The sequence below is a fragment of the Bombus affinis genome, chromosome 5, assembly GCF_024516045.1.
Source record: "Bombus affinis isolate iyBomAffi1 chromosome 5, iyBomAffi1.2, whole genome shotgun sequence".
Lineage (NCBI taxonomy): Eukaryota > Metazoa > Arthropoda > Insecta > Hymenoptera > Apidae > Bombus > Bombus affinis.
Genome location: NC_066348.1, coordinates 3,879,123 through 3,892,840, shown reverse-complemented (window position 1 = coordinate 3,892,840; position 13,718 = coordinate 3,879,123). Strand labels below are relative to the sequence as shown.

Here is a 13,718-nt window from a genome sequence, read left to right as displayed (position 1 = left end):
ACTTTTAATCACGTAATGGATTACGCGTTTAAATTTTATTATATAAAAGAAGCCCAAATATAGTGTAGAATGGACCTTAACTGATATAAAATTTAAACTGTTAAGAATCATAGCCACAGGCAGTGCAAGAAGATCTCACGGAAATCAGGGAACTGGAAATATTTAGGAAGGGGACGAATCTGATGCGTTACCAGGGAACTTCTAGGAATAGAATCACGTGCGGACGAACCTGATGCCTTATCAGGGAGCCGCAGGAGGATGAAACTTTGTGAACCAACTCGATGCGAAATTGGGGTATCACCAGGATGAAAATTTGCAGACGAATTCGACGTATAGTCGACGAGCTGTTAGGAAGTTGGAAAATACGTAGATGAATCCAACGCAAGTTGAGGAACTGCTTTGAGATTGTGAAACATACGGGCAATCCTGGCGCAAAAATCAGGGAATCATTGAAAGCGGACAAACCTGTTTAAATAGCAAATTACCTTAGGAGATTTAGATTTTTATAAACGGACTTGATGTAAAATCGGAAGATGACAGAGAATGTTTATTTCCTCCAACGAATAAGTCATAACTTCTGAGAACGTTCATTTGTGATTAGAAGGAAGCCCGTCTTAACAATATGAACATTACATATTTTGTATACTACAGTATAAAGAGATTTTTCAGGACAACACACATATATTAGGTTGTCTCAAAAGTTTCTTTCGTTTTATAGAAATAATAGATGCACAACATTTTTTATTTTATATTATTTTACTGAATTATGTATGAACCATCTTGTTCTATTGGAACATTCTGCATCTATTATTTTCTTATAAAATGAGAGAAATTTTCAGGAAAACCTAATATATATCTACTTTAATTACCTCTAACTGCCGTTAGAATATTCATTGCTCGATGAAAGCTGGGTTCATGCAAAAGGACTTAGAAAAGTGATCTACAAAATTTTATGAGTTAATAAGAGTGTCATTGTAGGTAAAAAATAATATCTAATAAGTATTTACATATTCCTTTGTGCATTATAGTAAGAATTGTAATAATGGTAATAAAAAATGTACTGCGAATTTAAGTCCAAAATGTACAAATCAAATTATTTAAAAAGGGATCGTTAATGATTGTTATAAATTAACAATGCACGATACTAAAATAATATTATTGAAAACTATATATGAATTTGCTGACAGACAAAATTGATCGGTATATAGGAAATTTAATTATTGTGGAAATACGTGAATACGAAATCTCAGTACGTTATTTGCTTCCGAGCAACGAAATAAATAAAAAGAAATTATGCAAGTATTGCTTATTTTGTGAATATGAATATACGTACACTGTGCTGAATAAAGAATATTACATATCATTAATGAAAGATGCAGCTGATATCGTGCTCGCATGAAAGTATAGTGCTAAGGAATAGAATATATTCTACCTGAATTCATTTATCTTACACAATACACTTATTAAAGAAGATTGCAATGGAAGTTTGTCTCCTTTTTCAATTAGTGAATAATTTGATATCTTCTATTAAAAAAATATTTGTGGAAGCGCCATTTTACGTTGGTACATTCCATTTCCATCTAACCCGATTCTAACCAAGACGTGGCTTGAAGCTACGATATTTTATGCCATGAATTCAGAAGATATAAAGGAAGTAATTGAATCCTTAAATGCGAATGATTCAGCCGCAATTAAATTAACATGGGACGTGCTTCAAAAGGAACAGCCGGTCTAAAATTTAGCATTCATAAAGATCTGTTTTGAAACTCTATCACTTAATATGACAAAATTAGAGGCAAATGGAAAGTTAATAATCATTTCAACATAATTATTAATTGTGTTATATTAAATAATCGAAAATGTTTACAAAACGTATCGAGAAATGATTGAACATTGCTACTGGAATAAATTTAAATATGGCTCAAGTATATGAAGCAACGTCGAATGTATATTTTCCGCTTGCAAATTAACCTTAACCGATAAACGCTATAATAAACTACTGCTAGCGTAAAGAACATGTTTATGGTTCATCGCGATTTGAATTTATTTTCAATGGACTGCCCAAATACTTGAAATCATGAATCTCTCCGATAGTTAATTTAGTTAAATATAGTTATTATATAATTTAGTTAAATATATTTAACTATAGTTAAAACGGCAGATTTCAAAGTATATAAGAACGTCACTCAGTCGTACAATGTAGCCACAAAACTTTAGTACGTTAAATACTTTTTTCTAAAATTGTGCATCTTAGCAATCCCCTGCCTAAATGATTTTATGCGGATTCTGTTGGGGCTAAAGAATGTAACCAGATTTATACGATGCAGCTTTAATATAATGTCTCGACAGTTACACATTTATCACACTTTAATGGAATAAACATCTTGATTGATCGATACAAAAGATAAGCGTACGGTAGACAGACATGATCAGACGATACTAAGCCCGATATGTTGCGAAGATCGCAACAGCTTAAATCCACATGACAATCGGTCATCATCTCGGACAGTAACACTGTTGGTATTACTTGAGGCAATTATAAACAGAACGGGAGAATTGATATCTCAAGAGAGTCTGTCATTCTAAATAAGATTTAGATGGACAAGATCATATGCGTTCTTAGAATGCCCTCATAATTTGTTTGGAGTAGATGAAGGAAAGTTTGAGATAGAGAAAGGAAGCATTTAGGAGTAGGATATACATATCTTATGCAAGATGTGCACCCGAAATAGTTGTTACATAATAATCAAATTCAATAGCCACGTAACATTAGTTTTTTGTGCATTCATTTAATTTAATAAATGCTGTCATAAATATCAACCATGCGTGATGTATTTTTACTAAAACCAATTTCAAATTAAAAATTGTTAATTAAAGTTATAACTCCCAAAAAGGGAAGATCCATTTTTTAAACAAATCGAGCAACCGACTAAAATTTGTTTAAATTTTAAATGAATTTTAGGATGCGTGCAAATTTGATAAGCATGGCGTACATATACGTTTGTACGAATTAAATTCCAATTGATAATACTCCGCACCAACTTGAATTTGTGAAATTGCCGATAGCTGAATCAGACTGATGGGCTCTCATTTTGCATGCACGCTTCTACTATACAACGTGCGACGTTGGCCCACAAATGGGTTTGTAGCACGCTAGGAATAACTGCCAACTAAATAATTTCGTTGTCATCCATATAATAGTAGTATCGTGCACCTCATACAGCCATTATAAAATATTGCTTAGTAGGCACACAGTTTAGGCTCCATTGAGCTTGATTTTCTTCTTTCCTGAGTTGTAATTTACCCGACACGCAAAATTATACACACAATTATGAAATTTCAAAATTTCCGCCAGACCTGAATATTATCGGGCCTGGAAGATTTAAATTATATTAATCTCGTAAAACCAATCATCCAAATGTACGAATTATCAAACTGATAGTATTTCCTTAAATTATTTCAAACTAATTACATTTAATTTCTAATCAGCTAAAGTGGAATAGTCCTAGTCGTATAAAATAATCCATAAAAAATAAAGTGCATCTCCTTAATTCAAGATCTAAATATGGACAGCACAGGAGAAAAGGTTAAATTTTCGACAGTTTATTACATAATTATTATTTAATTATTACTGATGGAAATAAATAATGTTTAAGTTATACGAAAACACCCTCGTACAAGATTTAAGTAGCTAGACCTAGTAGACCTAGTAGACTAAATTTGAAACATATCCTAAATGTGCGAAAGAAAAGATAGGAAAAGTAAATATCAGAAACCGTGTCGATTTATCTTCAGTAAAATGGAAATGCTTGGAGAGTAAATGCTAGTTGTAAATCAGTCTGTATTTTCTTCAGTCATGTGCAAAGAAAGTGTGCACGTGATGTATGCACGACTTGCATATAACTCGTTTCTGCTTATGTTGTTCGCACAACGGTAAATAGTATATTTTGAATAAAACATCGATAAACTTAACTGATGAAATATTGATAGACTAAATTAATTTTCTACCTTTAGCTCAATTTATCATTGTTAAAATTCATTTTATTTTTCAAAATACACATAAATATATAATAAAATATATTTCTAATGGAAATTAAATACTAAATTTAATGTGGAGATACATAGCTTTAGTTTATCTCCAAGTAACAATAAACAAATATTAAATATATAAATAAATATAAAATATGATAATAAACTCATAAATTCCATATGAAAACTATAAATTTAGAAAACCAATTTGTATATTACGGTAAATAAAATATCACACAACATAGTTCACCTAGTTACTTTTGAAACTATCAAACTTAGTTCGTGTCATTTAATCTTTATAAAAAGCAATTCCAAGCTACGTCCAAATGAACTGTAGCGAATTCAGAGTATTAACGTTAATTTAATTTTTAGTTATTCAACTTTCACTGAAAATGACTATTCGAAAGAATTGAGGATTTTATCAGTCATATCCTGCTTTTTTATTTAAGATTAATTTATGTTAATACCTTCTTTTATAATTAATCGGTTAGTGATGATATTACGTGTATTTTAAGATATAAGAATTGATAAATAAGAGTTAATATCACCGCATTTATTTTCTCGTGTTCTTTATGAAATAAATGAAACAGATGAAACGTTTCCATTGATATAAAAAGTGTATAAAAATATGTGTACAAGTATAAAACTGTCACGAATTAAAAAAAAAAAAAAGAAAATTTACGCAGAATAAGAAAAGTATTCGTCTTTGTACTATTGGAACAAGAATTTAATGAACCACGACTACTACAACTTTATAAATCTTTTTACTTTTTTTAATTATATAATTTTACTTACACAAATCATAATATTTACTTCATTCATAAGATTCATCTGCAATCCTTAGCGAATTAATGAATCAAATAGGATAGATTTATGTATATATACATTAATAATATTGATATCTGTAATACTAATATCATGATCCCATTTACAATCACGTTTCACCATTTATTTAAAAATTATAACAAAAGCATAATAAAAATTATACAAAATTATTATATGCATGGATTTATTATAATAAATATATAATATACATATATTATTCTATTATTTCATTATAGTTTCATCTCAAATTTAGTTAAAATCATAATACTGCTGAATTGTGCGTTTTGCGATTGTATCAATCGTTATAAAATAATAAATACAGTTTGAATCGATAGACAATAATAGAAATGTCTTTGTTTTGTCCGTGCCGATTACTGCGTGAATTTCAAAGGCAGTTTGTTAATAAAATATTTGTACTATACAAAGTTATAAATGCGATAAATTTTACAATATTGAGACTAAACTATTTTCTAAACTAATCGTTTTCAGATATAAAAATCGCAGAGATGTTTCACACAGAATAAAATAGAGCATCGATTGGTATATATAAAATATATACTTCGACTTAAAAATTTGTCGATAACCTCGAGAAGAATGATCTTTCAGAAAAAAGATCATGATCATACTGTTAACCTTTCTAAATCAGTAACGTTGTCTTTACGCAATTTCTTCTATTGACAAAAGTAACTAATATTTAAGAATCCGAGATAAATAAGACACTTGTATGCATATTATATTCACCAGGTTGTAAGTTTATAGTGAGAAGATTACTAGTCTAGTTTCTTTATATTTTGAGCTTTACCTGTTTTGAAACAAGGTTATACAAACATTAAAGTTTGTTAGAAATGATAATTACTTTATTATCTACATAATCTTTGTTAGTCTAATGCATTTTCAGTGCATCGTGAATACTTGATGTAGAGTGAGCTTCCAATAATTTTAGGGATTAATTATCAATGGAATTCTCACGAAGACGATATATGTATATACATGCAGAGTGGCATCAATTTTCCGAGAAAATGTTTTAAAATGTCGAGTAATTTTTACATGAAACAGGACAATCGTAGTCGTTTTATTACAAATGATGAGATGCTACGATAACAGGATTTTCATGTGAATTTGTCGATATATTATACATATGATTCGACTGATTATGAATGTATTTGGACATTTACCACAACAAAATTTTGTAAATATGAGTATTATATTATGTACGTTATACGAAATTTTTCGAAATTTTATTAATATCGTAATGATGTAAATACGACTATCATGATTATACTGATCTTTTAAATCAATCTGAAAATATATACAAAATGGTCGACTGTAAATATATATTTAGTAAACAATGAATATGCATCGTGAACAACAATATCAGACATGTAACAAGCGTTAAAGATAATACAACTTAATGTCGGAGCTTATTAGTATAATGGATAATTGCATCCTTCTACACTTTTCTTATGCCTGTGAAATATATGTATATTTGTACTAAATAACTTGTTTCAAACTTTCCACTATAATTATGATCATCAGATCTCGTTATAATAGATATGACTGAAATTTCAAAATATTTCATATAACACGCATAATGTATTCATAATACATTTCTACAAGTGTTCGAGTACTTTCATAACTAACTATACGTTATGTACGTCGTGCTGCGGTAAACACGGAATATCTATTGAAAGTATACACAAAATATTATATCTATAAAGCTAACAAACGTTGATTACTCGTGTTAAAAATACCGTTGTTTATATACTATGATTCATCAGACCACATAATCCTATTTAAAATATTTGAATCTTGCTGCTACAGAGTAATGGATCATGTAATAAATTTTGGGCGTTATTCTACCTTTGGTGTACATAGATGTTCAAAAAAAGTAAATTTAAATAGTGATATATCTACATATGTGTAATATATTTCTATTGAATATTTTATGTTTGTATGTTTTATTTTTGAAATCTAATTGCTTACAAATTTATTATAAAATTAGATAGCTAAAAATTTATCGCGCTATTGTGTATTAGTAAAAAATCGAATGTAGCTAACAAAAAAGATGGATAATGTACATGTGTCGAACAAAATTGGTTTTAAGTATAATAATAATTTAATGATGCAATTGGCTAGTTTGAATAAAATATAACGTCAATTTCTTAATTTTAGTAAAAATGTACAATATAACAAATAAATATGTACACAACCAGATTTGTAAAATATTGGTAGCAGAAGTCTCTTTTATAAAAGTGCAATTTCTGGTTTAACGTCTATGAATTGCCTGTAGTTTACTGTAAGAAAGAATGGTGGATATCTTTTATTTTTCTGGCAATATTATTGTCGACCTAAAAGATGCACTGATCCTAAGCTTATTTCTATTTGCCTTTGGTACCTTCAGCGATGGAATTCGTAATTCGTCTTAAATATTGAACAAGTACGAGCATAACTGGTGCGCCGAATACTTTTCGCTCTCATACTTATAGCGTACGAATATTTTTATTACGTTGAAGAATAAAAACAAAATTGATGAGAAACTTACACGTTATTATTCAACCACTAACATAATTAATGTTATTTATTTCTGATATAGCCTTGATGAGAACGTAACCATGTTTGCAATAATATTTATTAAATTTAATGTATAAATTTAAGTTACCATTACACATATTAATTAATCACTAATTTGAAATTAGAAAACATTCGATAATATTCAAAATTCCAAATTCTTGCAATACCTTAAAAGTGAACAAACCAGAATGCAAACTTTTCGATAAATTTAAAATCCAGTAGATGGTCACTTGAATTATGTATTTAGATTATCGAATAAATGTAAAAGCAGAAATAAAGATAAAAATTTATTGCTGTCTCGTCGTTTATGTTCCGACAATTAAACATTGTAAATGAATAATTGTTTAATTGACTTACACGTTTCCAATCGAATCGAGTCGATATTAAATTGAGATTCAGCATAAAATTGAGGTTTCAAACAATCCAGAGAAGTACTCTAAGTGTATGAAATTCTCCGAAGCCCATTGTTAGCAGTAAACCGGTGAGCAACTTTGAACAACGATAACTGCTTTCAAACTTGTTAAATGGTTAAAACAATTCAGTTTTAACGAATGAAAAAGTAGCGTAGCCCATTGTTTCGTGCAACAGCATCAGATAATCATTATTGTATAAAAGTTAGGTGACCTAATCATCTAGCGCAGACGACCGCAAACTGTAATGTCGTCATTAACGTTGATTACAGCAGCCTTAAATATTATTATAAAGGTTCAAATTAAAAAGTGATTAGTTTCAAAGAAACTTATAAAATTAAATTTCTATTACATTATAGCGCAATCAATATATTTGAACAAGGATATAACAAATATAACAGAATATCTTACGGTCAAGTATTTAAAAATGTTAATTTTAACTAAAATAATTATTAAGATAATTTATATAACATATTATTTCTTAAATTTATCATAGTTAATTTTGAAATTATTTTTTACAGTCAAACTAAAGTACACTATATTGTATAAAATATCATAATTTCAAATAAGTAATATAAATAATATATATAATATAAATAACATTGAATTGATATTATAGATACCTATTGCGAAACTAAATAATGATATCATACATTTATTTATACATTATCTTATAGGTAGTGTTAGAGGTCAAAGTAAAACGTTAGATCCTGAATTATGACTAAAGAAAAATTCTAAATTGTAGAATAATATTGACAATATGAAATACAGATATGTTAATTATTTTTTGTCAACATTCGAATTTTTCCAAAATCAAAGCATCATTTCTGGTAAAGAACTTATAAATCAAACTGAATTTGAATTCGAATTCAGAAACGATATTTTTGTTTGAATGTAAATAAAACAAATATTTATACGAACTGATAGAGGTGAAAATAAATAATGACAGAAAGAACAGAATGCAATCATAGTAGAAACAAGTAACGCATCTTGCGAGTAGCGGGCCATATCCAGCAGGAACGCGGATATTAATGTAATCGAGCTAATGCTATACACAATTTCTACACGCCGTGTATGTACGTGATTCTACCCGAAGTCTGCGAAAATGTACGTGATTGTATTCACCGATAACAGTGTGAAACTGCGTTTCTACTTGCTACAACATACGTATGGTATCACAAGTTAGATACACGAAATAACTTTGGACAGTAATGATGGCAGCCACAGGATTGAAACTGAATACAGATATCTTGCAAGCATCATTAATGAGAATTTAATGCTGCGTCCTGGTGAATCTAACCCCGATCAATTGTTCACGTTACATAGGAATTTAAGCACATAAAACACGTTTCGAAATCACATACGGCAACGTATTTATAATGACAATTGTTAACGATTATTTATTCGAAACAGATTAATTATAACCGCCATTACTATTTATACATTAACTTCTGTAAATTTAAATAACCGCAGATTATTGAAATGCAACAACGTTTATGAGCATTTAATTATAAGCACATAGACCTTAACATTTTCTACTTTGTTTGGTAGTCATTTCAATTTATCGAAAGGTAATAGTAGTAATTGAAATCGAATTTAAGATTTATATCTTCGTTTACTCTGGAAGTTACTTAATATATGATTGTGCGCAATTTAAAATACCATATCATGTTTAGCCAGGCACGTAGTTCTTCCACTCACGACATATTAATTTTCTCATACCATAAAAATTCACTATAGGCCAATGAAAGATTTGTAATTTTATGGAAATTACGTATAAACGTAAAAGATATATTTCTATATCACAATTCAAGTGCTATATTAGTGACTATTGGAAAGAATAAAGTGAAAATGGCCATCCATTTAATCAATCAAGTTTTACTTTTGCATATAAATAATGAATTTGAAAAAAGAGCATTTCAAATATTTCACAATTTTATTATATCACAATTATCCTTAAATCCTTATTACAAAGTAGACGAGCAATTTTCAATGATACGGCCGTAGACACGCAAAGTATACCGAACACATGATGTGGCCTGTAAAACGACTACGTGTGCTGTTTCTTACTCTTCAAGCATCTGACTAACTTTTATTATGTTTGTCATTTATAATTATAAGTTTGACAAACCAGCACGCTTATTGGAAATACTTCGCCACATTTGCTTTAGGGATTGAAGTCAACTGCGGTCTGCCCGTAATATATCAAGAAACGATATAAAACGAATAGTACAGTGGACGAATTATGAATTGTAGGGATAGTCACCCTTTTAATAGATATCACCAAATTTCACAGAGAAACATGTACATTCGTTTTAACATTGTTTCGACACATTCACTGCGCAATGTAATTCCGTTTCAAGAAACACCGTCACATTGACACGTAAAATGCCAAATCTGAACTTTCGTCGTAGAATTCCAGGACGGTAAGCGGAAGTCCCCCTGAAACGTCATCGGTGGTGGCGACAGGCAACGGAACCCGTTAGATTTTCGCACACAGCTAATACACGTGTATGAGTTGCGAGACGTCAACAGAACGAACAGAAACGTGTACACAAACTTTGCTTAAACGCTGTTTCGATGTTTGCCGCCACCAAGAGCCGAGTCGAACGTGTTCCACGAGTTTAGCCATAGATTAGTAAGTACGCACTCACCGGAACCGGTGGAGTTATCCGTCCAAACACTTGCTGCGAACGTCGAAACCAGGAAAACCGTGGTGAAGAACCGCGAACGGTTCCCAATGGTCTCTAAAACACGCTTCACACGTTCACTGAACATCACGGTACCAAATGGAGGAGAGGGTACGCGGCCGGCATCCCGACTGAGGGATCGCGCTTTGCGAACCCCAAGAGCGTGTTTCTCTTTCCCCTCTCCCTTCTACTTGCTTCGCACCCTCTATTCTCCCTACCACAATTCCTTTCCCGCCACGCGCAGACGCTTCAACGTTCTAGGCTTCCTAACTCTTGTGCTTACCCATTTTCCCACTCTGTCTCCCTCTTAATCCCACTCACTTATCTCTTATCAATAGGTGACGATTAATTATCGCTATAACTCCCTGAGTTGGTGCCAACGTTCTGCTTACTTGTGAAAAGATAGAATCACCTGTAGAATGTTCTTTGGACTGCCCTGTCCCTGTATTTAGCACTATTGGACTTTAGTTTTCGAAATATGTATCAAAGAATGACTCAGTTAATCGAATATCAGGAGATTAGTATCTAATATAACATATCTATCAAACACTAACAAAACTACATTAGAGGCTTCTGGAAAAATCGAGTTTGAAAACTTGTTAAGTACGTAATCCAAAATTAGCCAATTTCAAACTGAACAAGAGTAGACAATCGACTGGAGGTGATTCCACATGCGAAAATAAGTCGAAAATATTGAAAAAAATATTTTCATTTAAGATTCCATTTTGAAGGAAATAGGCTTTGGACATGTCTAGCCAAGGAATACCCCAATACACGTGCATTCGATAAATTTTCAAATACAATTTTTTCGGAAACGAGACTTTCCGTGAAAAAATTATATTTTAAACGACGTTTCTAGGCAAACGTTTCATATTTACGCGTCAATACTACTGTATGGAATCATTCATACCACATTTATAATATATGTATTTAGATGAGATCTAACGAATTATAGCTCTACGAATATTTATTATTTATTCAGTGACTGTTTCTGCTATTTCATAAACTAGAGTACATTTTTACATTAGACACATATTTGCAATTTATAATAAAACATATTTACATATTTACAACATGAATATTTATCTTCTGTTCGTTTAATGTTTTTTTCAGAAACTGCAGAAGAGAGATACGTGTATATAGCATATTTATTTCAGAAATATTGGCCAATAAATGTAATAGTACAATGTTTTAACTGTAATCAATCATTCTATGAATACTCTCTACACCTATTTCATATAGGAAAAATGTATAGCCTAGAATATATTACACTTAATTATACAACAGACATTGATAATATGCTGGTTTCGTATCTTTAATACTTGTTGAAACTTCTTGGTAGATAATATCCTTTAGTATCTATACATGTATCACAGAAAACAAAATATAAAAGAAGAAAAAAAATGCGAATGGAGTGATGTTACAAAGTGATCTTGCAGTTAACTCTATTGTTTGATCGAAAGCATGGATTTGAGTAAAATCGATTTAATTGGCGTCCTGATATTAATGGCATAATAGATAGAAAGTACATCATAATATTGTTGGGCCATTTGTCGCATATTGACAAAAAACTACTCTTTTCAAGTTAAGTTAATGCTTTAATGAAATCAGTATTTTTAGTGTAAATATTCAGGTTTAAGTCGGAAATTCATAAACTCGTCATTAAATTTCTTTTAGTATCGGTTACAAAACTGTTTAGAAACAACGCTCGGTTACAAAAAAGATCAAAATGACCTCGAAATATTAGAAAAAGTCAAAATCAATGTAGGAAAGACAAATACATATAATTTGTTGGAATTCTTCCTTTTTTGTTGTTGTAATAATACACAAACTATTACTGCAAATAATTAATTAGCACCTATATTAATTTAATAGTTTAAAAATTGGAATTTACATCAATTGCAAATGTACTCACATTCACGATTCTTCAAAAAATATTAAATAATATTGAACAATAGATTAAAAAGTGTAATTCTGTAGCATAACTTCACATTACATGTTGGAGTCAAAATATATAAAAATATAATTGTTTCAATTTTATCAAAAGTTGATTAATTTATTTCGTCTGTAATTTAGCTATTTTATTTATGTTGTAATTAGCTATTTCTCTCTCTCTCTCTCTCTCTCTCTCTCTCTCTCACTCTCTTTCTCCCTCATCCTCACTATCTATCTATCTTTCTATTAATGGCTTCTCATTCAAAGTATCTCGTAACACCTTCAATTTGAAGCAGTAGGTAAATAAGTTGTGAGAGCATTTCGTGATCACTATTGTATTCCTCATTATCATATAAATTGTCTTAAAGAAGCTCACATTTTAGGTACATTTTCATAAATATTTACGCAGCTATGAACATAATTATGGGTTTATACACTGATTAATATTTAGTATAACAATATAAAATGTAATTATTGAAATGAAAACTCAGGTAAACCTAAATAATATATATATTTATTAAATCTCAACCTCACGGTCTAAAACGTGAACTTGGTTTACAAAGAATATCTTAAATTAAACGTAAATAATATATACTTTGGTTAAGTGATTAAAATATTTTAATGCACGGGATATTCATCAATTGACGAGGAATGTCGATTATTCAATCAACGGAGACCACGGTACACTTAATGACTAAGATTAGGGATCATCGAAGCTGCTTCTATTGTGATTACGATGGACCGTTAAGCGATATTAATCATCTACCTGAACTGAATAGACCTATAAACGTGAAACGATGGGGATTATATATTGAACACTTGCGTTAAATAATCGTAAATCTCCTGTATCGTATAAAGTTACAAAATATTGTACATATAAATTCAATTTCAATAAATTCGTTAATATATGTTTCCATATACAATTTATACTAACAGTTTTTTCAAATTTTATATTTTGTTTAATATATTTTCCTACACAAAATTAAATTAATGTTATGAAAACATAATCATAATTAAGTATAAGTCTTGGATAACTATTGGTATCAAGTAAAATGAAAAATTTGAAAATTAAATATTGAAAATATTTTGTCTAAGAAATATCATTAAAGCTTTTACAATAACGATAGTCCGGCAAAATTTTTTTGAATTGAATTTTAAAATGCATATTTTTAAGTTCTATATAGTTCATGTGAAAGTAGATCAGATAGTATGGAAAAGATTTTTATGGAAAAATTACCATGTAATAATTGTCTTCCTT

General features: G+C 29.9%; 1 protein-coding gene across 1 annotated transcript in view; it reads right to left on the bottom strand.

Moving 5' to 3' along the window:
- LOC126916551 (neurotrimin-like) overlaps positions 1-10,680 on the bottom strand; it is a 245,564-nt gene extending 234,884 nt beyond the window's left edge. The window contains exon 1 of the mRNA XM_050722476.1: positions 10,490-10,680. Coding sequence (XP_050578433.1) covers positions 10,490-10,613 — 124 coding nt within the window. The 5' untranslated portion in view covers positions 10,614-10,680. The remainder of the gene's footprint in view (positions 1-10,489) is intronic.
- Positions 10,681-13,718: the final 3,038 nt, after the last annotated feature.